We start from the raw sequence: 25,696 nt of genomic DNA on the forward strand, positions 1-25,696 counted from the left end.
ACAAGAAGGCGGGCGGCAGCGGCCCATTTGCGTGGAGGCGCCCGGCGCGCAGCAGACGACAACGGAGCCTCGAGGCGCCCGGCGCGGGCTTGAAGACCGGCCAGGCGCCACCCCGCGGCCGCCGGCCGCCCTCAGGGAGAGCAGGTGAGGCGTCCGCGGCGGGCACCGAGCGGAGCGGTCGGCAGGCAGCTCGCGGAGTTGGTGGGGGGATGCCCAGGGCCAGCTGCAAACCGGAGTGTGGTGGTGCAGCCGCCTTCCCTGGTTTCCCGGGGAATCCGAGTCTGGCCCCTCAGTGTGAGAGCCCAACAGCCACGGGGGTCGCCCTGGGAGGGTGAACAGGGGAGGCGGGGGGCAGGTCACTGCATGACTGTCCGGGAAGGCAGGGCTCTGAGAGTAGGATGTTGTGTGGGGTCAGGGCGAGAGGCCACCTGGAAAGACCCTTTGCAACCAATATGCCCCCAGGAGGGAGGTCGACCATGGGTTCCTCCCTGACATCAGTGCTCTGGGCAGTGGCTGCGTTGGTTAGGGGTGTGGGGCTGGCTTCCGGGCCGCTGCGCTCCACTGGGACGAGGGCACACGGGGTTGGCCAGGCCAGAGTCGAGGCTGGGCCCTGTCCCAGGTTGGCTTTGAGCTGGATGTTCACTGCCAGGCAGGATGTGAAGGCCAGCCCCCACACTCCCCCAGATTCCTGAGCCAAGAGGAGTAGGTGATCCACCTACTGGCCGCTGGGAGACCCACCTGCACGGGCTCCTAGCAGCGCATTCAAGGTGAGAACTCAGCACTGGAGCACTGTTAGCCTGCCTGCCACACCTGGGCTTGGGCAGCCTCTCCTGCCACCCTGTGCCTCTCTTTCACCAGCGGTGGGAGGGCCTGGCTTGGGGTCTGAGGGCAGGAGTGGGGGTGGGAGGCGGGGTGTGTCTAACAACATCCAAGAAATCGACTCCAAATAAGGGAAAATATGAAAGAGCTGGATTTCGGCTTCCAGGGACTGCCCGATCTGGGGGCTTTGGGATGGGGCGCCACCTGGTGGTGATACTATGTCCCCTGGGGACAAGAACTAGTTACAGTCCCATCTCTTATCACCCCCCAAATAGGGAAGAAGCCTAAGGCTGGAAGCCAGGGCTTCTGTCCCCCTTTTTGCTGGAGTTGGCTGCTGGTTACTGACGCTGACTCAGTTTCCCTGCTCTCTGAAGATTAAGAAATGAACACAGATAACCCAACTGGATGGCACTTGTCGAGTGACAATGAATTCTCAGTGTGATTCTCTCCTTGGGGGACTGGCTCTTCAGGGGGGCAGGGGGATCAGAAGGATGGCTCTCATCTCTGCTTGGATGGGGCCTGCTAGGGAGGAGTCTGCACGGGTCCCCCTCTACTGCAGGTCCCCCTCTACTGCTGTCCCTCCCACCTCCATCCCAGTCCCCAGACACCATGGTGTGGAGTTTTGCACAGGTGTGTCTAAAGTGGTCAGGCCTTTAGACTGAAAAATGTCACTGGTGAGCAAAAACCAGTGTGGGGTGCCAGGCAGCCCCAAAGCGAGCATGCTGGAGGCCAGGCAGTGACTGCAGCCCTACTGTGGGTGACACAGTCCCCAGGGCTGTGAGAGTCGGCCTTATTTGGGCATGCTGACCTAGGGGCTCCTTTCCCACTGATCTTTAGCAGAGAACTTAGGTACTGCTAGTTGGCAGTTCAATCTATGAACCAAGCAGGAGGGATAGAGACATGCCTTTCTGGAAAAAAAAAAAAAAAGATGTGAAGAAGGGAACATTTCTGCAGAGAAGTACACAGGACCGAGGGAAGTGAGTCCACTCTGGGGACGAGGCCACCGGTAGGCTGGCTTCTCTGGACTGAAGAGGGTGGCAGTGACCGTCCCTGACAGGTCTCTTGCCTCTGTGCCTTTGCTGGTCTTAGTATCCCCACAGTGACCACCCCCAGTCTTCAGTTATCTACAAGAAAATGTATTTTGAGTGAATAGGTCCCCAGTGCCCTGAAGACAATCCTGGCTCCACAGCAGGCCCCGGCTGCCTTCCATGGTTTGCCGGGTTCAGTCCCCTGGCCCCTTGTCCGGGAGGCCCCCTCTGCACTCCCATGACCCTGAAGCCCACTAAGACGCAGGTGCTCAGAGCACATTATCGGAAGCCCCGGGCAGGTCCCTCTGGCAGCCTCCTGGGTCACGCTGGGCTCAGGGGCCATCCCAGTCACGGAGGGGAAGCCCCTCGCGCCTTGGATGGCCTGCCGGTAGGTGAGGCAGGCACCCGCCATCTCTGCATACATCGCATCACTGGGCGCCCCGTGCCAGTGCCCATTGGCATGCCCGGGCCCCTTCCAAGGCTGCTGGCTCCTGGAGCGCCAGTGGCCTCCTGGCCCAGTGCCCCATTTCCTCCAGGGTGCTGCGGGGAGGGAGGGAAGCAGTGGGGACCTGCGGGTTCAGACCAGGGTCCCACAGAGCGGGAAGGCGTGCTGGGGCAGGGAGTCTGGGGGGCGGCTTAGGGTCGGGAGGCTACGGGCTTCCCTGGCGTGGCGCGCGCGCGCCCAGCAGCGCCTAGTCTGGACCCACGCTCTCCAAGGGCTCGCCCCTTCGGATCGGGCCCTTTCTCTCGGCTGCCGGTGAGGCGGCCGGCTGGGGCGCGGACAGGGACCCCCGAGCGCTGGAGGTCGGGGCAGAGGGGGCGGCGGGGACAGAGTGGAGTCCACGTGACTCAGGGAGGACGAGCCACCCCCCGCAGGGGCCTTGGGGAAGGAAAGTCCCTTGTATGGTGTGCCCGCTGCAGACCAAGCGGTCCCCGCTCTAGACATTGCTCAGCCTTTCATCGCTGCAGCGTTTCCTACAGCGCGGGAGGGAGACCTCTGCGTTTCCTCGCAGCCTCGCCCGCTCTGGGGCCCACCGACCCTTCCCGGTGCCTGGGGGTCGGGTCAAAGCGCTGGGGCGGGGGGACTCAGGGGGGCATTCCAACGGGTGGGGTGGGGCGGGGCGGGTGCGGCCCCGAAGCCCCACCCGCAGCCCCGCCCCACCGAGGCCCCGCCCCTGGCCCCGCCTCTGTCAGCATTTAAAGGGCTCGCTCTCTCCGCAGCGCAACCTCAGCTGTCTGCCTCGCCCTGCGCTCGCTGAGGTGCCTGCGACTTTAATTAAAGGGCCGTCCCCTCGTCTAGGCTGCAGCACCGCCCATCAGCTCCTCGCGCCTCAAAATGAGTAGCTCCCACTCCCGGGCGGGCCAGAGCGCTGCGGGCGCGGCTTTGGGCATAGGTGCCGACACGCGAGACGCTGAGATGCCGGCCACCGAGAAGGACCTGGCGGAGGATGCGCCGTGGAAGAAGATCCAGCAGAACACGTTCACGCGCTGGTGCAACGAGCACCTCAAGTGCGTGAGCAAGCGCATCGCCAACCTGCAGACGGACCTGAGCGACGGGCTGCGGCTTATCGCGCTGCTCGAGGTGCTCAGCCAGAAGAAGATGCACCGCAAGCACAACCAGAGGCCCACCTTCCGCCAGATGCAGCTCGAGAACGTGTCGGTGGCGCTCGAGTTCCTGGACCGCGAGAGCATCAAGCTCGTGTCCATCGGTGAGGGCGCGGGCCGCCTGGTGGCGCTGGCGGGGCGAGGGCGGGGGTTTCCGCGCGTTCTCCCCTCTTCCCTGAGCCGACCCCTCGCAGACATCCCCTTAAGCTGCGGCGCTGCCCCGGGGGGGCCTCGGGGGCGCCCAGCTGCGTGCGGGCCTCGAGAACAAAAGCTTGCAACCCAGCGGTGCGTGCGGACCGCTACGCGCCCCCTCCCGCTGGTCCCCGGCTGGCCCACGCCCAGGCTGAGCTCACATCCTCCACAGGCCGCGCCCCTGCCGCTGAGCCCGCGGTGGGAGAGGGCCGGGGCGGGGTGGGGGAGGTGAGAAGGCGGTGCGGCGGGCACTGGCCAAGCTCTGGCCGTGAGCCCAGCACCCCATCTCTAACGAGGGGGAGGCCAGGACTCTCCACCCACTATAGCAGTTGGGAGACGGCTCTTTGGCCTTCGGACACCGTTGTGGTTCCTAAACAGAGGCTTGGAGCTTGTGGGTCCCATTGTCTAGGACCCCTCAACTGAAGATTGCTCCAAGTTTAGATCTCCTTTTGGGAAATCGGGGCCCAGAGAGGACCATAGCTAGCCAAACAGTACCTGAGATAGGTTTGGGTGCTGGCCAGTGGAGGGAGCTGGCTTGTAGTCGCTTAGACACAGGGTTACTGTTGATCGCAGGCCAAAGTCTTGCTATATGTAGGACTTGCTTTTCTGCATCTAGAATACAGGAGTTCACTGGGAGGTACTCCAACATGTGCTGGGCTCACTGCCAGCCCAGTGTCCGTGTCACTGGGCTGGTGAGGCTGGCACTGACCAGGCCTACCGCATCATTCCCAGGCACCTCTTGAGACGGGAATCACACAGGGACCGGCACCAGAACTGGTGACTTTGTGGGGGGGTGGGGGTGGCTGTGAGACAGGGAACGAAGGGCCACCAGCTTTATTTTCTTCAGCATTCAAAGAGGCCTTCCAGTGGCCCCTGCAGCCCTAGCCCAGTCCACACTGAGCCTGAGAAAGTGAGGGACCAAGACTCAGGTGCCCCCAACCACTCTGGGCAGGTCTCGAGGGCCCCACCTCTTTTTCTGGAATGCAAGTCCAGGCCGAGGCCCACCCCCCAGTCCCATACTTAGTCTAGCCAAGCTGAGTCATCTTTGAGCCTTGGGTGGGGGGGCAACCGGATGTGGGGAGGTGAGCCACACCCCAGTTGTCTGAGGGGGGGTCTCCTCCTCCTCCCCCGCCCTTCTTCTCCTCCTCTTGTGAGCTGGCTGGAGCAGGCCTAGTTCCCAGAGCTTTGCCATATAAGGCAAAAAAATGTTGGAAAGCAGCAGTGATTAGGGGAAGGAGGGGGCAGGCTGGCCCTGGGGCTGGGGAAAGGGGGTGGGATGGGGCGGGGCCATCCAACCAGTCAGTCTCTCAACTCTTAGCCTGGTCCTTCCCGCCCTCTTTTGTGAGTTGGATGGGGAGAGCCTGGGCCAGCCTCCTATGGACCAGGGGGAGGGCCCAGCCCGGGGGCGTGGGGGGGGTGGGGAACCGATGAGCTTGGCCTTGTGTGTCCCCTCATGGGTCTGGGTGGACCTCAGGCCTCCTGAGGGCTCTGGTGCCAGGCTCAGGGTCCTGGGGATGGGAAGCTGGTGGGAAAGTGCAAGTGCTCCCATGTACTTTGTCTTCTCCGAGCCTTCCAGTCATCCCTAGCCTGAGACTCCATCTCCTGCTGCTTGGCGATAGTGCAAGGCAGTGGTGTAGGACTGGGACAAGCCCCCCGTTGAGAACTGGGAGGCCACTCTGCTCTGAGTGGTGTTGAGCTGGTCTTTGAGGTGCAGCCCGCTGGGTTCAGAGGCTGCCTGGTCCCCACCCCCCCCCAGTTGACTCACTGGACAAGCATTTTCTCCTGATTACTGGGGAGGGGGTGAGTGGAACCCGTCAGCAGGGATTCCAAAGATAAGCGGCCCTCCTGTGTTCTCAGGCCCAGCTCTAAGCCCCATCCCAAGCGCTTGAGACTGACACCCAGAAGGGCCTTGGGTGGGGAACCGAGGGGTTGCCATGGTGATGGGGTGCAGGGTGCCCGCCCTAACCACTTCCCCTGTGGTGAGCTTGGTGGCCACCCGCCTGCAGCCCAGTGGCCCGTTAAGTTAAATGGTGCAGAGGGCGGGCAGTGGCTGAGCCTGCTGCTGAGACAGCGGGACTCTGGGACCCCACCCACAACCCCCCCGCCAAGCGGGGGGCCCTGGGCGCCTAACCCAGGCTGGCGGGCCCTGCCCCCACCACCCCCCCAGGCTGGGTGAGGGGGCCCCTGGAATGTGTGCTGCTCGGCATCCCGGCTGGCAGGCCATCCCTGCTGGGCCCCAGTGAGTCAGGGTCAGGCCGCTGGTTCCTTGGGGCACCCAAGCCCTCCCCTGCACCAGGCTGACGGCCCAACCCCCAGCCTGGCTCTGTCGGGGGAGGGGTGAGCACGAAGGAAGTGGGGGCAGGTGGGGGTTCACACCCTCCACCCAAAGGGTCCTTGCCCAACTTCCCCAGCCTCAGCTATTCATGCCCCCACCCTGGGCCAGCAGTCGTATTTCCCAACCCAACCCCCGCTTGCCTTCCTCTTCCCCAGCACCCGCCCAAGGGCCCTGGCATCAAGGCCCCGGGGTCCAGCTGTTCCCCCTGCCCCTTCCCTGGAGACCTCTGGAGAGGGGCCTGGGCAGCTGCAAAGCACTCACCCACACTCTCTCTGGAACCATCTTTGGGGATCAGGGCCCCGTCTGCAACCTGGGTCTGTTGCCTATCCGTCCTCTTGACCCTCATGGCCCCGAGGCTTCTGGCAGCCTCCCTGATTGTGCTGTATTGGCACTGCATGTCTGGGGGGGTTTTACCCCTGAACCACCTTGATGCTCCCACAGGCACCCGCAGCCCACCCTGCCCCATGGAGGCCTCCTCCTCCTCCCTGGGGCCCGCTGTCTGCCACACTTGCCAGTGCCTAAGAGTGGCCTGCTGTCCCGAGTGTGTGCTTCCGCCCCCCTCCCCCAAGCCGTGTGTACACATGCATCTGTGCCTATGCCCAGGGCCCCCCTGGGTTTGCTGTGCCCACCCAGCACTGCCACTGCTGCCCTTGCAGACAGCAAGGCCATCGTGGACGGGAACCTCAAGTTGATCCTGGGCCTCATCTGGACCCTGATCCTGCACTACTCCATCTCCATGCCCATGTGGGATGAGGAGGAGGACGAGGAGGCCAAGAAGCAGACCCCCAAGCAGAGGCTGCTGGGCTGGATCCAGAACAAACTGCCGCAGCTGCCAATCACCAACTTCAGCCGCGACTGGCAGAGCGGCAGAGCCCTGGGCGCCCTGGTCGACAGCTGTGCCCCGGGTGAGTGGTGTCGGGTGTTGGGGGTGAAGGGGTCCCGTGGTCCTTAGACTGACGAATTTCCTCCATCAACAGGCCTGTGCCCCGACTGGGATTCCTGGGATGCCAGCAAGCCCGTGAACAATGCACGGGAAGCCATGCAACAAGCCGATGACTGGCTGGGCATCCCTCAGGTACGCCCCTCTCTGGCAAGTGGGGTCTGTGTGGGGGCCGAGGTCCCCGTGGGCAGAGGTGGCGTGTCCCAGGAGCCCCAGGCTTGGAGGCCCACTGGCTCCTCCCTCTGTCCATGAAGGTGATCACCCCTGAGGAGATTGTGGATCCCAATGTGGATGAGCACTCTGTCATGACCTACCTGTCCCAGTTCCCCAAGGCCAAGCTGAAACCGGGGGCTCCCCTGCGGCCCAAACTCAACCCAAAGAAAGCCCGAGCCTACGGGCCAGGTGAGGAAGCCGGGCAGGAGTGCTCCTGCGAGGTCACCTTCTCCTCGTGGGGCCACGTCCTCTGGGAAATGTCAGCTCCTTGGGAGTCTTCCATCATGTGGCCACCGGGTTATCGACTGCCCTCCACAAGTCAGACAGGAGTGGGTCAGGGCTGATCAAAAACAGCCACTGGCTGGATGTTCCCACACATCACACCCACCCAAGGCAGAGTGTGTTTAGGGAGTAAGGACCCATCCGCTTTGCTGTAAGTGAACTTGAGACCCAGCCAGGGTATCCAATGGGAGCCTGAGCCCCGGCACGCTCGAGCAAGCGTTCTAGAAAACAGGCCCAGGCCTGTCCCACAAGAGCACCAGTTCAGAAGGGAATAGGGTGGGGTGCTGAGCCCGTGCAGGTGAGGGGGTGGCCCTGACGGCCAACCCGTGGCTTCCTCACCCTTCCCGGGCAGGCATTGAGCCCACAGGCAACATGGTAAAGAAGAGGGCAGAGTTCACTGTGGAGACCAGAAGCGCCGGGCAGGGAGAAGTGCTGGTGTACGTGGAGGACCCGGCCGGGCACCAGGAGGAGGTAAGGCAGCCCGAAGGTAGGGCCTGGCATTTCCAGGCCTCCATGTGCCGGGGACTACTCCGAACAAAGACTCACAGGCTCCTTCCCACCCTAGGCCAAGGTGACCGCCAATAACGACAAGAACCGTACCTTCTCTGTCTGGTATGTCCCCGAGGTGACGGGGACTCACAAGGTGAGCCCTCAGCCTGAGGGGAGACTAGGAGCAAAAGCTGTGGCCGGGGGAACCCTAACCCTGGCCTCATGGCCTGCCCCTCCTGGGAACAGGTCACCGTGCTCTTTGCCGGCCAGCACATTGCCAAGAGCCCCTTTGAGGTGTACGTGGACAAGTCCCAGGGAGACGCCAGCAAAGTGACTGCCCAGGGCCCTGGCCTGGAGCCCAGCGGCAACATCGCCAACAAGACCACCTACTTTGAGATCTTCACAGCGGGTGAGCGGAGGGTGCTGAGGCTGGCAGGCCCATGGGAGGAGGAGAGGCTGGAAGCTGAGCCGCTGCTTCCTGGCAGGTGCAGGCACAGGCGAGGTGGAGGTGGTGATCCAGGACCCGGCAGGCCAGAAGGGTACCGTGGAGCCTCAACTGGAGGCCCGGGGCGACAGCACATATCGCTGCAGCTACCAGCCCAGTGTGGAGGGCGTCCACACGGTGCATGTCACTTTTGCCGGGGTGCCCATCCCTCGCAGCCCCTACACAGTCACTGTAGGCCAAGGTAGGCCACCCCAGCTGCCTTCTGCAGGGCACAGCTCCAGCTGGGTGGTCTTGGAGGGATGGCAGCCGGGCAGGTGCTGCTGCAGCCCTGCCCTGGCTCCTGGGGCGTCTGTGCTTCCACTGTTTGGGCCTCCTCCTCCTCCTCCTCTCGCCTTCTCCCTCTCTCTCTCTCTCCACGCTTTCACCTTCGGAAGAACTCGCTCCAGCTGTCTAGAAACCTGCTGCTCTCTGCTCTGCCCACAGGGTCAACGGTACTTGGATCTGTCTTCCTCGGGGGTTGGGGGTGAATGGGATAGGTGGGGGGACTGTGGGGGAGCTGGTGTGGATGGAGCACAGGGGAGGAGGCCTGCCACGTCCAGGCCTGGGCCCCAGGTCCTTGGGTCATGGTCCCTTCCGGTTCTTTCTTACACGGCCCTCACCATCCTGGGCGGCCCACTGGCCCAGTCCAGTGGGAGACAAGGGAGGGAGTGGCCCCGCACCAGCTCCCAGCAGCTCAACCAGTCCTCTGCTCACAGCTTGTAACCCAGGTGCCTGCCGCGCCGTCGGCCGGGGTCTCCAGCCCAAGGGTGTGCGAGTGAAGGAGACGGCCGACTTCAAAGTGTACACAAAGGGGGCAGGCAGTGGAGAGCTGAAGGTCACCGTGAAGGGCCCCAGTAAGTTGGCCTGTGGCTGGGGTAGGGCGATGCCAGCCTCTGGCCACTGCTCAGCAGGCCTGAGGCCTCCCTTTGTCTCTGACAGAGGGAGAAGAGCGTGTGAAGCAGAAGGACCTGGGCGATGGTGTCTATGGCTTTGAGTATTACCCCGTGGTTCCTGGCACATACACCGTCACAATCACATGGGGTGGCCAGAATATTGGGCGCAGGTAAGGCCCTGGATGAGCGCTTTAGAGGTGGCACACCTCCTCCCCTGCAGGGCTCTGGCCAACCCACCTCCAGGATAGGCACTTCGGCACTCTCCTGGGTGGCTCTCTCCTTGCAGTCCCTTCGAGGTGAAAGTGGGTACGGAGTGTGGCAATCAGAAGGTGCGGGCTTGGGGCCCCGGGCTGGAGGGCGGTGTCGTCGGCAAGTCTGCAGACTTTGTCGTGGAGGCCATCGGCGACGATGTGGGCACCCTGGGTGAGTATGCGGCTGTGATGGGGGTTCCCTGGAGGCAGAGGCTGGCGAGGGCCACCCTCCCAGGGCTCCAGGGCCCTCACGGAGCTGGCGGCTATTGTCAGGCTTTTCGGTGGAGGGCCCATCGCAAGCCAAGATCGAATGTGACGACAAGGGTGATGGTTCCTGCGATGTGCGCTACTGGCCACAGGAGGCTGGCGAGTACGCGGTGCACGTGCTGTGCAATAGTGAGGATATCCGTCTCAGCCCCTTCATGGCTGACATCCGTGACGCACCCCAGGATTTCCATCCAGACAGGGTAAAGAGCGTGTGCTGCTGGGTGGGAGGGTCTGAAGGGGCCGGCACTCTGTGCCCTAAGAACTGGGTGGCCTCCCATTAGGTGAAGGCACGTGGGCCTGGATTGGAGAAGACCGGTGTGGCCGTGAACAAGCCGGCAGAGTTCACAGTGGATGCCAAGCACGGCGGGAAGGCTCCTCTCAAGGTCCAAGTCCAGGTGAGGTGCTCCCCCGCGTCGGGAGCAGGCTGGGCAGGTGCCCAGACCTGGGCACTGACCAGAAGGCCACTTGCTCCTGCCCACTTTGCAGGACAATGAGGGCTACCCCGTGGAGGCAACGGTCAAGGACAATGGCAACGGCACTTATAGCTGTTCCTATGTGCCCCGGAAGCCGGTGAAGCACACGGCCATGGTGTCCTGGGGAGGCGTCAGCATCCCCAACAGCCCCTTCCGGGTGAGCCTTTAGCCTGCTTCCCTGGGGCCCCTGCTTCCTTTGATACAACTCTGATGAAACTCGCGTGCCATACAGCCGACCCCTTTCCAGTATCCAAATTGGTGGTTTTGGGTGAGTTCCGAGTTGTGCAGCCATCACCACAATAGAAGATGAGGCTGTTTTCACCACCCCCTAAAGAAAGTCAGCAACCCTCCAAAGGCCCCCTGCTCTGGCCCAAGCAGCCTCTCTGCTCTCTGCTTTCTGGCTGGGTGGGGATGGACTCGTATCCCCTGTGGACTATATACCGTGAGTCATTGCTTCTTGCCTCTCGACGGCTGGATGATACACCATTGTGTGGATAGACCACGTTTTCTGTTTCCAGTCATTTGTTGATGGACATTGGGAGTTTTTTCGCCTTTTGGCTGTCAGGAGCTGTGCTATGAATGTTCCAGTATCGGTGTTAGAGGGGATGAGTGATCTCATGTCTCTGGGTGGATAAATACCAAAAATGGAATTGCAGCATCATATGGTTGCTTGTGTTTGGAAAAGGAAAGGAAAGTCACTCAGTCATGTCCAACTCTTTGCAACCCCATGGACTGTAGCCCACCAGGCTCCTCTGTCCATGGGATTTTCCAGGCAATAATACTGGAGTGGGTTGCCATTTCCTTCTCCAGGAGATCTTCCCGACCCAGGAATCGATCCCGAGTCTCCAGCACTGTAGGCAGACACTTTACTGTCTGAGCCACCAGGGAAGTCTGCTTGTGTTTGAGGGGCCACCAAATGATTTCTGAGGGTGGTGGCACCACTCTGCGTGCCCACCAGCAGTGGGTCAGAAAGCCCCTGCCTGTCCTCCGGGCTGGTTGTAACCCTGCACTTGCCCCTGTGCCCTGCAGGTGAATGTGGGCGCTGGCAGCCACCCGAACAAGGTCAAGGTGTACGGCCCAGGAGTGGCCAAGACAGGACTCAAGGCTCACGAGCCCACCTACTTCACTGTGGACTGCACAGAGGCTGGCCAGGGTAAGGCCCTGCCTCGGGACTGGGTGGCCAGTGGGTGTGGCATCCCCATGACATCACCAGCCCCATGCCCTCCTCCATTGCAGGTGACGTCAGCATCGGCATCAAGTGTGCCCCGGGCGTGGTGGGCCCTGCCGAGGCTGACATTGACTTCGACATCATCCGCAATGACAACGACACCTTCACGGTCAAGTACACCCCTCGTGGGGCTGGCAGCTATACCATCATGGTGCTCTTTGCTGACCAGGTGGGTGCTGCCGCTCCTGGCCCCCAAAGATGGCTGGGTGTTGGAGTGCTGCTCGCCTCTCAGCCCTTCTCCTCTCACCTCTTGCAGGCTACACCCACCAGCCCCATCCGGGTCAAGGTGGAGCCCTCCCATGATGCCAGCAAAGTTAAGGCAGAGGGTCCCGGCCTCAGTCGCACCGGTGAGGATGGGGACCCCGTGGGGAGGTCGAGGCACTGAACGGGGTATGTGTGTGTGCGTGCAGGAGCCCCTAGAGGGTTGCTGTATCTCCTCAGGGGTCGAGCTTGGCAAACCCACCCATTTCACGGTCAACGCCAAGGCTGCTGGCAAAGGCAAGCTGGATGTCCAGTTCTCAGGGCTGGCCAAGGGGGATGCGGTTCGTGATGTGGACATCATTGACCACCATGACAACACCTATACTGTCAAGTACACGCCTGTGCAGCAGGTAGCCAGCTTCCTTGACCCCCTGTGGCCACACCCATCCATACACCTGCTGAGCCTGCAGGCCCCTACACGTGGTGGGCTGGGTGGCTGGCTCCAAGAGACTTTGTGCCCACTCTGGTTTCTCACCTGGGACAGAGTTGGCAAGCAATTGGGGGGTACAGTGTCTCTGACCACTCAACCCCAGTGCCCGAGTTGGGAAGGCATGGGCCAGGGGAGCTCAGCCATGGCCCCTGACCCTGTCTTCTGTACCTCTCCCAGGGCCCAGTGGGCATCAATGTCACTTACGGAGGTGATGCTATTCCCAAAAGCCCCTTCTCAGTGGGGGTGTCTCCAAGCCTGGACCTCAGCAAGATCAAGGTGTCCGGCCTGGGAGAAAGTAAGTTGCTGGGGCCCTAGCATGGCCACTGGCGATGCCCGGGCTGCCTGAGCGGCCTCACAGTCCTGTCTTCCCCCCATCGCTTCAACAGAGGTGGATGTTGGCAAAGACCAGGAGTTCACGGTCAAGTCCAAGGGCGCCGGAGGCCAGGGCAAAGTGCTGTCGAAGATTGTGGGCCCCTCGGGGGTAGCGGTGCCCTGCAAGGTGGAGCCAGGCCTTGGGGCTGACAACAGCGTGGTGCGCTTTGTGCCCCGTGAGGAGGGGTCCTATGAGGTCGAGGTGACCTACGACGGCGTGCCTGTGCCCGGCAGCCCCTTTTCCCTGGAAGCCGTGCCCCCCACCAAGCCTAGCAAGGTAAGGGGGGTGCCAGGGCCACAGCCCATGTCTGCTTTGGACTCACCTTACCCTTTCTCCTCTTGGTCCTTCTGAGCAGGGCCCTGCTCGGGCCTGTGCCCACCTGGTAGGGGAGGGATGCTGGAACAAGAAGAGAGACAGATGGAGTCAGGCTGGGGTCTGAGGGTCAAGGGTCAGAGACCAGGTGCAGCTTGGGCTCCTGACTGGCCCCTCCTCCCCCAGGTGAAAGCCTTTGGGCCGGGGCTTCAGGGGGGCAGTGCGGGGTCTCCTGCCCGCTTCACCATCGACACAAAGGGCGCCGGCACGGGCGGCCTGGGCCTGACGGTCGAAGGCCCCTGTGAAGCTCAGCTCGAGTGCCTGGACAACGGGGATGGTACATGCTCTGTGTCCTACGTGCCCACCGAGCCTGGGGACTACAACATCAACATCCTCTTTGCCGACACCCACATCCCCGGCTCCCCATTCAAGGCCCACGTGGTTCCCTGCTTCGACCCGTCCAAGGTCAAGTGCTCAGGCCCTGGGCTGGAGCGGGCCACTGCCGGGGAGGCTGGCCAGTTCCATGTGGACTGCTCAAGCGCGGGCAGCGCGGAGTTGACCATCGAGATCCGCTCTGAGGCGGGCCTGCCGGCCGAGGTGCACATCCAGGACCACGGCGACGGCACGCACACAATCACCTACATCCCCCTGTGCCCTGGGGCCTACACCGTCACCATCAAGTACGGTGGCCAGCCCGTGCCCAACTTCCCCAGCAAGCTGCAGGTGGAACCCGCAGTGGACACCTCGGGCATCCAGTGCTATGGGCCCGGGATTGAGGGTCAAGGTGCGAGGCTCTGCCGTGGGACATGGTGGTGGGGGAACTGGGGCCCCTGGAGCCCCCGTCTTCCTTTTCACATTCCCCTCCCTCCGCAGGTGTCTTCCGAGAAGCCACCACTGAGTTCAGCGTGGACGCCCGGGCTCTGACGCAGACTGGAGGGTCTCACGTCAAGGCTCGCGTGGCCAACCCCTCAGGCAACCTGACTGAGACCTACGTGCAGGACTGTGGCGACGGCACGTACAAAGTGGAATACACACCTTATGAGGAGGGTGTGTGTCGGGGCGCCGGAGGGACTGTGGGGGGTGAGGGGGCAGGGCAGTCTGGGGCCCTCCTAAGCCAGCTTGCCCTCCTGCAGGACTCCACTCTGTGGATGTGACCTATGATGGCAGTCCTGTGCCCAGCAGCCCCTTCCAGGTGCCAGTGACTGAAGGCTGCGACCCCTCCCGAGTGCGCGTCCACGGGCCAGGCATCCAAAGCGGCACCACCAACAAGCCCAACAAGTTCACTGTGGAGACCAGGTGGGCGAGAGCCACAGAAGCAGGGGCCACGGTGGGTGTTAGAAGTCAGGGGATAACGAGCTGTCTGTTTGGACTAGGGGAGCTGGCACGGGGGGCCTGGGCTTGGCTGTCGAAGGCCCCTCTGAGGCCAAGATGTCCTGCATGGACAACAAGGATGGCAGCTGCTCGGTTGAGTACGTCCCCTATGAGGCCGGCACCTACAGCCTTAACGTCACTTACGGCGGCCACCAAGTACCAGGTGAGGAAGCCGGTCGGCTGGGGCCCAGCTGGGGCCACCTGCCTGCCCTCCAGCCTGTCTCAGAAATGCCACCTCTCGGCCCCCACAGGCAGTCCTTTCAAGGTCCCTGTGCATGATGTGACAGATGCGTCCAAGGTCAAATGCTCTGGGCCTGGCCTGAGCCCGGGCATGGTCCGTGCCAACCTCCCTCAGTCCTTCCAGGTGGACACGAGCAAGGCTGGCGTGGCCCCACTGCAGGTCAAAGTGCAGGGGCCCAAAGGTGAGTGCCTGGGTTGTGGGGGTCAGGTCAGGAGAGCCTAGTCCCCTGAGGGATGGGGTCTCGCACACTTTGGGGTGGGACACAGGTGGGCAGGCAGTTGATGGAGGAGCCTCAGGTGACACCAGAGCCAGTGACCTGGTGAAGGGGACCAAAAGGACATAGACCACTGAGCAGAGGTGGGAAGGAGAGAAGACAAGGGCCCAGGTGGTACCCAGATTAGTGTCATGTCAGAGAGGCTCAGGGCTGTTTCTGGGGATGGGCAGGGCTAGGCCTGGGGTGTGGGCTGACTATACATGGCTCAGATCTGACTTTCTAGTATAGTGGGCCTAGGAACCCAGAGCACCAACTGAGGCTCTGTCTCTGGGACTGGGGTCAGGCCTGGTGGAGCCGGTGGACGTGGTGGACAATGCCGATGGCACCCAGACTGTGAACTATGTGCCCAGCCGTGAGGGGCCCTACAGCATCTCAGTGCTGTATGGAGATGAAGAGGTGCCCCGCAGGTAAGGGGCAGGGCCCCCTGTCTTAGGGGAGGGGGCCGTGGCCTGGGCACCAAGAGCCATCCTAACCACCCACAACATCCTGGCCTGATAGTCCCTTCAAGGTTAAGGTGCTGCCTACACACGATGCCAGCAAGGTCAAGGCCAGCGGCCCAGGGCTCAACACCACGGGTGTGCCTGCCAGTCTGCCTGTGGAGTTCACCATTGATGCCAAGGACGCTGGGGAGGGCATGCTAGCTGTCCAGATCACGGTGAGTGGGCCATGTGGGGGCCACCTGGCCCTGCTGTTTTGCAACTCTGGGTCCATGGCAGGTGGGGAGGGGAGGGACCCGGGCCTGAGGTCCACAGCCTGGGGCAGATGAGCCAGTTTGGGGTCTCTGGTTTCCCCTGGGAGCCGGGCCCCCACCTCTAGGATGGTGGTCACAGACCCAGGCTTCCCCCACACATATACTTGCTCACTTCTGATGTCACCAAAGCCCTTAGTGCCTCAGCTTTTCTGCCTGTAACATTCTCTGGGGCCAGGTATAAGGCTGAGACTCTGGGATCTTTCAGAGGAGCTCGTCCTACTGCTGGGGCTGACCCTGGGGTAGAGGACTGGGGCTGAGAGGTGTTCGTGGGGATAAAGCAGGATGGGTGCCAAGTTTCCTGACTGTGCCTGTCAACATGAGGGAGGCGGGAGGGACTGGGCATTTGGGGGCTTCCCTTCTGGACCTTGCCCGTGGGGAAGTAAAGGACAGTGCTGGATGCAGGCAGCCGTTTTGGGCCATGGTGGCTGACCCTGCAGCAGCAGTGTTTGACACTTAATCCTCTGAGAGGGCCTGAGGGAATCCCGGGCCAAGGTGAGCTTGGACTAACTGTTCTTGTTCTTCCCTGTACTCTGCTACACAGGACCCGGAGGGCAAGCCCAAGAAGACACACATCCAAGACAACCATGACGGCACTTACACGGTGGCCTACGTGCCAGACGTGACAGGCCGCTACACTATCCTCATCAAGTATGGTGGTGATGAGATCCCCTTCTCCCCATACCGTGTCCGCGCTGTGCCCACGGGGGATGCCAGCAAGTGCACCGTCACAGGTGAGCCCAGCGCACCAGCGGCCACGGCGCTCAGCACGGGGCTTGGGTGTGCCTGTGTGCAAGGGCTCGCTGCTTGGGGCGGCGTGTGGGAGTGGGGGCCGCCCCCTTGAGTGACTCACCTGACCTTTCTCCTTGCTCTCTGCCCTCTCACCTCAGTGTCAATCGGAGGTCACGGGCTAGGTAAGCTGCTTGCTGGGGCCACTCCCAATGCCCCTTCTGCCCAGAGGGCAGCTTCCTTTCCTCTTCCGGCTGATTCCCAGGACAGTTCCAGCTGCAGCTCTTGGCAGGGACAGAGGGGAGGAACTGGAGGGTTAGGGCCCAGGGAGGCCTCCGGAGCTGGGCATGAGTGCTCCGGCCCTCCCCCTCTCTGGGCCTCCATTTTTCCACCTGAGAAGTCGGGTTGCAGCTGTGAGCTTTGGGGCGAGGTGCATCCCGAGAGGCACCCCCCTGGGGGCTCTGGGGTCTGGGGATCTTGGCGCCCCTGGGCAGTCCCAGGGGTGGGCAGCAGGCCTGGTCTCTTTTCACTTCTTCCTTCTGAGTCCAGGGTCTCCCCCAAGCAGCGGGAGTCCCCGGCCCCAGCCAGATCCACAGACCCCTGTCCCCACCTCCCAGGGGCCTCCGCGTCCCGGGCCGGGGGAGGTGCCAGTGCATGAGTGGGTGGGGCTGGCTGGTAGTGCCGTAGCACCAGCATCGACTGCTTGGGCGGCCAGCATGGCGGGGCCTGGCCCAGCCTCAGAGTGCCAAACTGCACTCGGTGGCCCACCCTCTTCCCGCCTCCCTCCCTCCCCGCCGCTCCCAGCAGTGACGTTATTCAGATGGTCCCCAACCAGACCTGGGAGGGGAGGCCCGCCCCAGCCAGGGATGTCAGTAAGAGGCCACAAGCACATGGGAGCCTCTGGAGGCTGGAGGCCTGGACCTTGGCCGAGGCGACCCTGGAGAAAGCTAGGGGGCGGCAGGGGTTTGATGACTCTGTCCAGGGGGCCTCAAGGTCTGAGATGACACTGTGTGCTTGGACCAGGGGGTAGGACTTTGGGGACCAGAGGCAGGGTTGAGACTGGGGCTGAGAGAGTGGTCTCGGTTTACCTTGGCCGCCATGTGCCAACCGAGGCAAAGAGCCCAGTTGGGGAACCGAAGTCACCTCAGTATCAGTTGCAGGGCTGGCTTGGGCTAGGCTGTTGGTGGGTGGGTGGGGCTTGAGGGGAGAACCAAATTGCGGGGGTGGGGGGCTTCAAGGGTGGAGCAGTGCAAACCTGCTGAAGAGCTGGGTGCTGGGCAGGGAGCGCGGGCAGTTGGGGCCAACTGAGGTTTGGGCCCAGGCCACTCGCTAGATGGTGGGTCCAGGTTCTGAGCCAGGGACAGCTGGTGTGGCTGTGTGAGGTGAGGCCTCCCAGGGTGGGCTGGGCGGTGGGGGTCCAGGCGTAGCATTCTGGAGTCCCGCAAAGTGGGCACCCTCGGTGGATAGGACGGCTCAGGCGCCGGCCAATTGGCCGGCTGGGGACCCCCTTGAACTTGGTCCCGGGGTGGGTTCGGTGTTGCCAGTTGCTTCCCTGGCAGGGGCCGGGCTCCAGAAAGCACTCACTGCCAGGCCTTATGGTCCCCAGCCCCCTGAGCCTCCATGGCTGAGCCCAGATCATAACGTCACTGTCCCTCCCCTCTGCTCTCACCGCCTCGCAGCCGTGGCTCTGGCTTGGCCCCCCTGCCCCCCTGCCCCCTGGGTGCTGGCCACCCCCCCGCCGCTGTGCTGCGCTGCCTGGGTGCTAACCCCGCTGCCTCCTTGCTTCCCTGCTCCCAGCTCCCTGCCTGCACCGGGCCATGTCCAGCCGCCCCTTCTCTGCAAGCCTCCGGTCGAGCGAGCCTTCTCAGTTGTCAGGAAACTCCAGTTGCACCTTCAGGCCCCAGGGGCGGGGGACAAGTGTCACATGCCCCACGCTGCAGCAGGACTCCGCCTCACTGCGTCTGCACACGGCACTGGGGACCAGGGCCTGGCCACAGGGGTGAAGGCAGCCCAGAGCTCGGCTGTCAGTCAGCATGGTCCAGGGCACCACCGGCTGAGGCCAAGTTGGCGGGGGAGATGGCAGCAAATGCTTAGGCCCCGGCAGTGGCCTTGGGGCTTTCCAGGCCCTTCTCAGACTCCCGGGTGCCACCCACTGGGCTTTTCCCACGTGGCGGGGATACCCCCTGAGACAAAACTCCTGGGTTCAGGTGGTTCAGGGGAACCTTTCCTGCCTTCTGAGAAATCACTCACCATCCCAGCTTGGGGGGCGGGAGGCCTGGCTGTGCTTGGTGGTTGGCAGTAAGAGGCCTTGGCAGCTGACAAACGGACAGCCGTGGCCTGAGCACCGAGCTCATGCCCCGGCCCCCCCTTCGGGGACCCACCCTGCCCCACCAGGTGCTGGCATCGGCCCCACCATCCAGATTGGGGAAGAGACCGTGATCACCGTGGACACCAAGGCAGCGGGCAAAGGCAAGGTCACCTGCACCGTGTGCACCCCTGACGGCTCCGAGGTGGATGTGGACGTGGTCGAGAATGAGGATGGCACCTTTGACATCTTCTACACGGCTCCCCAGCCCGGGAAATACGTCATCTGCGTGCGCTTCGGTGGTGAACACGTGCCCAACAGTCCCTTCCAAGTGACGGTCAGGAGGGACCAGGGCTGGGGGGGGTCTGGGTGGGGACCTGGCTCGCCGCCCCCATGGGGCTCACAGGTGTGGACAGCTTCGAGCTCTGTGCCTTGCTCTGCAGGCTCTGGCTGGAGACCAGCCCACAGCACAGCCGCCATTACGGCCTCAGCAGCTGGCGCCACCATATACCTACGCCCAGGGGGGCCAGCAGACCTGGGTATGGCTTGCCCTACCGCCTCCCAGCTCACCCTGCCCTTGGGGACACTTGCAGACGGGCCAGCTGGGTGTCCCATGAGGCCCTGTTCTGCCATCTGCGAGGAGGGACTCTGGAGTCTGCCACTTGGGACTCCCTTTCCCTCTAGCTCCTCACTCAGGCCTTCTGTGTCCCCACCCCCCGCAGGCCCCAGAAAGGCCCCTGGTGGGGGTCAACGGGCTGGATGTGAGCAGCCTGAGACCCTTCGACCTTGTCATCCCCTTCACCATCAAGAAGGGCGAGGTCACTGGTGAGTGCGACTGGGAAGGGGCTAGGGAGCCACAGAGGCTGGAGGGTACACGTGGGCTGCCCTGACCCAGGTCCCCCCTGCCCTGCAGGAGAGGTGCGGATGCCCTCGGGCAAGGTGGCACAACCTGCCATCACCGACAACAAGGATGGCACTGTGACTGTGCGCTACGCCCCCAGTGAAGCTGGCCTGCACGAGATGGACATCCGCTACGACAACATGCACATCCCAGGTACGTCAGCTCAGCATGCCAGACCACCTTCCGGGGGGAGCGGGCTGTGGGACAGACTTGGGGATGATAGGAGGCCCCGGTCCATGTGGTCCCTCTTCCTACTGCAGGAAGCCCCCTACAATTCTACGTGGATTATGTCAACTGTGGCCACGTCACAGCCTATGGGCCGGGCCTCACCCACGGGGTGGTGAATAAGCCCGCTGTCTTCACTGTCAACACCAAGGATGCGGGCGAGGGTGAGCGGCAGCTCTCATCTTGACCTGCCTCTGTGGGGCAGGATGCCATCATCTGGTGGAGGGACTGGACATGGGAGATACTCCCCAAGCTGGGCTCCCTACCCAACCCCTGGCCTCCGCTTGCCCAGTTGGTGCAGTGTCCCTGGGCACAGTTCCTACCCTCACTCACAACTCTCTCCAGGGGGCTTGTCCCTGGCCATTGAGGGCCCCTCCAAAGCAGAGATCAGCTGCACTGACAACCAGGACGGGACGTGCAGTGTCTCCTACCTGCCCGTGTTACCTGGTGACTACAGCATCCTGGTCAAGTACAATGAACAGCACATCCCGGGCAGCCCCTTCACTGCCAGGGTCACAGGTAGGGGACGGCCCAGCGTGGTGACAAAGGCAGCTGGCAGAGGGGGCGGTCTGCCTCTCGGTGCCTGGACACACAGTGACTGACCCCTGCCAGGTGACGACTCCATGCGCATGTCCCACTTGAAGGTGGGCTCTGCCGCCGACATCCCCATCAACATCTCTGAGACGGACCTCAGCCTGCTGACCGCCACAGTGGTGCCCCCCTCGGGCCGGGAAGAACCCTGTCTGCTGAAGCGGCTGCGCAATGGCCACGTGGGTAAGAGGCTGGGCAGCAGGGCCTTCCAAGAGGGAGGGAAGCTGGAAGGGGTTTGCATATCTTTCCCTGGCTGACAGCCCCACCCTGTGTCCAGGGATCTCGTTCGTGCCCAAGGAGACAGGGGAACACCTGGTGCATGTGAAGAAGAATGGGCAGCACGTGGCAAGCAGCCCCATTCCGGTGGTGATCAGCCAATCGGAGATCGGGGATGCCAGCCGCGTGCGGGTCTCAGGCCAGGGCCTCCACGAAGGCCACACCTTTGAGCCAGCAGAGTTTATCATTGATACGCGTGATGCAGGTAGGTGGTAGGGACCGGGGAGCTAGGGTCAGACCACCATACTTGGCCCCCTGGCTCAGGGGTGTCTCGTCCACAGGCTATGGGGGGCTCAGCCTGTCCATTGAGGGTCCCAGCAAAGTAGACATCAACACAGAGGACCTGGAGGATGGCACATGCAGGGTCACCTACTGCCCTACGGAGCCTGGCAACTATATCATCAACATCAAGTTTGCTGACCAGCATGTGCCCGGTGGGTACAGCACCTGTGTGCCTCCCCCACGGCTGGACGACCCTCCATGCCACACCCTGGGGTCCCCCAGCAGAGGGTAACCTATCCGGGGTGTGGGTTGTGCCTTCTTTCTGCAGGCAGCCCCTTCTCTGTGAAGGTGACAGGCGAGGGGCGCGTGAAAGAGAGCATCACACGCAGGCGACGGGCCCCGTCAGTGGCTAATGTTGGCAGTCACTGTGACCTCAGCCTCAAGATCCCAGGTGGGAGCTGTGGCAGCCCAGGCGGGTCCCAGGGAGGTCTAAGCACCAGCCCTGGAGGGCCCCCGGATAGAGAGGCATGGCCTGGGTCTCCCGCTCACCTGGCTGTTCCCCCACCTGCAGAAATTAGCATCCAGGACATGACAGCCCAGGTGACTAGCCCATCAGGCAAGAGCCACGAGGCTGAAATCGTGGAAGGGGAGAACCATACCTACTGCATCCGCTTTGTGCCCGCTGAGATGGGCATGCACACGGTCAGCGTCAAGTACAAGGGCCAGCATGTGCCCGGGAGCCCTTTCCAGTTCACCGTGGGGCCCCTGGGGGAAGGGGGAGCCCACAAGGTCCGTGCCGGGGGCCCTGGCCTGGAAAGGGCTGAAGCCGGAGTGCCAGGTAGGCCTGCTTCCTTCGGGACTCTGGCTGCTCCCAGCTGGGGGTGCAGTGGGAGGGAGGAAGTCTCCAGCAGCCCCTGCCAGGGTGGGGGACACAGGGCACAGCCCTCCATGAGGACACACTCTACTTTCCTGCAGCTGAGTTCAGCATTTGGACCCGGGAAGCTGGTGCAGGGGGCCTGGCCATTGCTGTCGAGGGCCCCAGCAAGGCCGAGATCTCCTTCGAGGACCGCAAGGATGGCTCCTGTGGCGTGGCTTACGTGGTCCAGGAGCCAGGTACTGAGTCTGGCTGGGGCCGGCAGGCTGCCCCTGGGGGTGGGTGCTGGTCTGGGTCTATGTAGACAGCCCCACCTTCTCCCCGCACCACACCCGGAAGGCCCAGGGCCTCTTGGGCTGTTTGGGGGAGGCATGCATGGCCGTCGTGTTCTCACTTCCCGTCCAGGTGACTATGAGGTGTCGGTCAAGTTCAACGAGGAGCACATCCCCGATAGCCCTTTCGTGGTGCCTGTGGCTTCTCCGTCTGGTGACGCCCGCCGCCTTACTGTTTCTAGTCTTCAGGTGAGGCACTGAGAGAAACCACCCGCCTGGGGCTCCTGTGCCCGGCCAGACCAGAGCCCCTGTGTCCAGGGACCCGGCCAGCCCGGCTCAGGGCGCTGGGCTGCTTCTGCTCTGGCCGGGAACAGCCCACGCCTGGGTCGGCAGGACGCACCCCTGACGGCCGCGTGGAGTTTTTCTCGTGTCTCAGGTCTAAAGGCTTTGAACAGAAGCCTGTGCCCCTTGAGCACCAGGGCTGAGGTTTAAAGAGGGACAGCCGCCTGCCAGGGCTGCTGAGTGCTGCTCGCGGGCCGGGGTCCGTCCCGCTTCCCGCCTGCCCGCCGTGTGCCTGGAGCGTGTGGGGCTAGGGGTTCGGGGTGTGTGCCTGGAGCTTGCTGCCCCTTGAGAAGCGCTGGCTCTCCCTCTTTAAACCCACTTGGACGCCAGATGGGTAAGTGCCTCCCCCTGGGCCTCCTGCTTCTCGGGCCCAGCCTCCCCTCGCCCCACACCCCAAGCCTCCACTATCCTAACCACGTCTGCTGTGCTTCCAGGAGTCAGGGCTAAAGGTCAACCAGCCAGCCTCTTTTGCAGTCAGCCTGAATGGGGCCAAGGGGGCAATCGATGCCAAGGTGCACAGCCCCTCAGGAGCCCTGGAGGAGTGCTATGTCACCGAGATCGACCAAGGTGAGGCCCTGCCCGGCCACCCAGCCATCCACCCGGGCACTGCTGGGAGCAGTGGGCCTCCTCAGGCTGGCCCTGCTCACTGGAAGCAGGCTGAGTGTGTAAAGCAAGGCACACAGTCTGCAAGCAGCCGAGACAGGGCCTGGGCTTCCCGCCCCCTACTTGGGACCCAAGCACTTGGGGACTGGGCTCAGCAGCCATGCTGCTAGAAAGGACAAAGCCTTCTGCAGGCACGATCCTGCCGTCTCTTACAAGAGAGACTCCAAGTCTAGCAGTGGGGCCTGCCAGGGCCTGGAACTCACAGACAGGCTTGGGGGTGGGAGGAGCTGCTCAGTCAATTTGACTAGTCCATGGCTGAGTCCTGCCCCTTGCTGGCTGTGTGACCTAGAGCAAGTTCTTGCCTGTCTCTGGGCCCCCGTTAGCATGTGGTGGATATGCATTCAGGATAGCCTTTCTAAAGAGGCACTGAGGCGGGTGTTTTACTTACAAAAGACTTCAGTCCAAATGTTGCAGCTTCTAAAGCTAGCTTGGGCATCTATCAGTAGCTTGGGCATCTAAAGCTTCATCCCTCAGGCTTCAGGATTTCTGTGCAGTGGGGTGAAGGTGTCCAGCACAGTTCCCAGAAGAAGCTAACTGGGCCCGAGACCTGCTGGACTCAGACTGGTGGGCACATGCCAGTTGCTCAGTTTTAGAGGAGGGACCCCAGGCCCATCACCTACTTCTCTGTTCCTTAGATAAGTATGCTGTGCGCTTTATCCCACGGGAGAATGGCATCTACCTGATTGATGTCAAGTTCAATGGCACCCACATCCCAGGGAGCCCCTTCAAGATCCGAGTTGGGGAGCCTGGGCATGGAGGGGACCCAGGCCTGGTGTCTGCTTATGGAGCTGGCTTGGAAGGCGGCATCACAGGTAGGTCAGCGTGGGCAGCTTCCGGTGTGTGAACACGACTAGGGTTCCCTCCTCCAAGCTCTCAGTGACAACAGGCAGCGTGCGGAGGTGACAAGACTCTGCTGGGGACTGAGGGTGAAGGGTGGGGCAACGGGCCAAGCTAGCTCTACCTACCTTCCCGTGCCCCCAGGGAGCCCAGCTGAGTTTATCGTGAACACCAGCAACGCGGGCGCTGGTGCCCTCTCAGTCACCATCGACGGGCCTTCCAAGGTGAAGATGGATTGCCAAGAGTGCCCCGAGGGCTACCGTGTCACCTATACCCCCATGGCACCTGGCAGCTACCTCATCTCCATCAAGTACGGTGGCCCCTACCACATTGCGGGCAGCCCCTTCAAGGCCAGAGTCACAGGTGAGCCTGGTGCCAGACGGCTGCTACCCACCCTATTGCCAGGCACTCCCGCCACCTCTTGGCTGCCCACTGCTCTGCCCTGCAGGTCACCGCCTCGTCAGTAACCACAGCCTCCATGAGACATCATCCGTGTTTGTGGACTCCCTGACTAAGACTGCCACCGTCCCCCAGCACAGCGCCCCAGGTCCGGGTCCCACTGATGCCAGCAAGGTGCTGGCCAAAGGCGTGGGGCTGAGCAAGGCCTACATGGGCCAGAAGAGCAGCTTCACGGTGGACTGCAGCAAAGCAGGTGGGCATGCGGGCCCCAGCCCTTACAGAAATGGGAGGCTGGAGAGAAAAGCAGAGAGGCCGTGCCTGGGAAAGAGGGAGTGGGAAGGCCTCTTGGAGGGCCTTCTGCGCCCCCCTGCTAGCTCCTTTGCCCTCCAGGACCCTGGAGGAACTGCAGGTTCTTTGGTTGTTCTGGGGGGACGGGTGCTGGCTGTTTTTAAGAAGGGCTGTCACCCCAAGACAGGCAAGGTGGGAAGGGGAGGACCCAGGGCAGGAACAAAGGGGGTCGCTGCAGTTACCACTGATGGGAGGGGGCTTGGGACCTGGCAGTGAGGCCCCGGCCCCCACCCCCAGGCAACAACATGCTGCTGGTGGGTGTGCACGGGCCCCGGACACCCTGCGAGGAGATCCTGGTGAAACACGTGGGCAGCAGGCTCTACAGCGTGTCCTACCTGCTCAAAGACAAGGGGGAGTACACGCTGGTGGTCAAGTGGGGTGACGAGCACATCCCGGGCAGCCCCTACCGAGTCCTGGTGCCCTGAGTGCTGTGCGCCTGCCATCCAGCAGCTCCCAGGACGAGAAGTGCCCCTGCGCCTGCCCCTCGCCACCCAAGCAGCACCCGCCCCAGCCCCGGCCAGCCCTGGCCACCCCGTCACTGCAGCCTGACCCTGCCCTGTGCTGCACTCACCTGCCTCCACGTGGGCAAAGGAGAGAGGCTAGCAGAGGCAGCCTGCCTGTCTTCTTTGGTTCTGGAAGGGGTGTAGGGTGGGGGCCATGCACACCTGCCCGCTAGTTCTCTCCCCTAGCCAAGAGGAATAAAAGTTCTGCTTCCATTCTCCTGAGTGTAACTTGAACTTTGTGGCAGAGGGCTGACAGGGTGGCTGGAGGTGTGGGCCCGGACCACAGGCTGTGGGATCTTCCGCTCCAGCCCCCCTCTGCTGCCTGGGCACCTGGGGGCTCCGCCTCCTCTCCGCCTCCCTGGGTTCCAATCCGTGCAGGCTAGGGGGTGTCTAGTGCCCCGAGAACTGAGCCTGACATGGGTGTCCTTGTCCCAGATCATACCAGGAACAGATGCTGTCCCAGGGGAAGACCAGGCCTCAGCCAGGCTACAGGAGGTTGCATGCTGGGTGGGAGGGCCAGGTAAACAGAAGGTGAAATCCCAGCAGATTCCTGTCCACGACCCAGGCATCTTAAATCTGCCACCAGTCCCTGGTAAGGGGCCATCCCCAGGCCACACAGGTGGCAGCAGGTGGACACCTTCAAAACTCTGCCCCCTGGCCAGCGTCTGCCCATCCTCACTAGGTCCTTCTGATCCCGTGC

At 62.7% G+C, this 25,696-nt stretch overlaps 1 protein-coding gene across 5 annotated transcripts; it reads left to right on the forward strand.

Annotated features, from left to right (window-relative positions):
- Positions 1-25,212, forward strand: FLNA (filamin A). Of its 5 annotated transcripts, none has more exons than XM_065916408.1 (49): positions 19-144; positions 650-767; positions 3,069-3,556; positions 6,636-6,884; positions 6,957-7,054; positions 7,174-7,321; positions 7,767-7,885; positions 7,980-8,057; positions 8,150-8,312; positions 8,389-8,589; positions 9,104-9,241; positions 9,327-9,450; positions 9,567-9,703; positions 9,805-9,998; positions 10,080-10,193; positions 10,285-10,428; positions 11,301-11,424; positions 11,508-11,668; positions 11,756-11,846; positions 11,941-12,110; positions 12,368-12,485; positions 12,577-12,839; positions 13,062-13,659; positions 13,749-13,922; positions 14,009-14,171; positions 14,249-14,409; positions 14,498-14,668; positions 15,045-15,168; positions 15,260-15,416; positions 16,054-16,243; positions 16,400-16,423; positions 18,633-18,880; positions 18,987-19,082; positions 19,266-19,368; positions 19,457-19,597; positions 19,705-19,833; positions 20,015-20,188; positions 20,282-20,443; positions 20,538-20,741; positions 20,818-20,970; positions 21,087-21,209; positions 21,330-21,596; positions 21,734-21,871; positions 22,038-22,153; positions 22,681-22,813; positions 23,545-23,721; positions 23,891-24,109; positions 24,195-24,398; positions 24,731-25,212. In XM_065916408.1, exons 3-49 carry the CDS (start codon positions 3,184-3,186, stop codon positions 24,916-24,918), a joined length of 7,944 nt encoding a protein of 2,647 aa, XP_065772480.1. In that variant the 5' UTR covers positions 19-144; positions 650-767; positions 3,069-3,183; the 3' UTR covers positions 24,919-25,212. The 5 variants fall into 5 exon arrangements, with proteins under 5 accessions (XP_065772481.1, XP_065772480.1, XP_065772479.1 ...); XM_065916407.1 differs by having other exon boundaries at positions 3,148-3,556; XM_065916410.1 differs by having other exon boundaries at positions 3,148-3,556; positions 8,395-8,589.
- Positions 25,213-25,696: the final 484 nt, after the last annotated feature.

This window comes from Muntiacus reevesi, chromosome X, assembly GCF_963930625.1.
Source record: "Muntiacus reevesi chromosome X, mMunRee1.1, whole genome shotgun sequence".
Taxonomy (NCBI): Eukaryota; Metazoa; Chordata; class Mammalia; order Artiodactyla; family Cervidae; genus Muntiacus; species Muntiacus reevesi.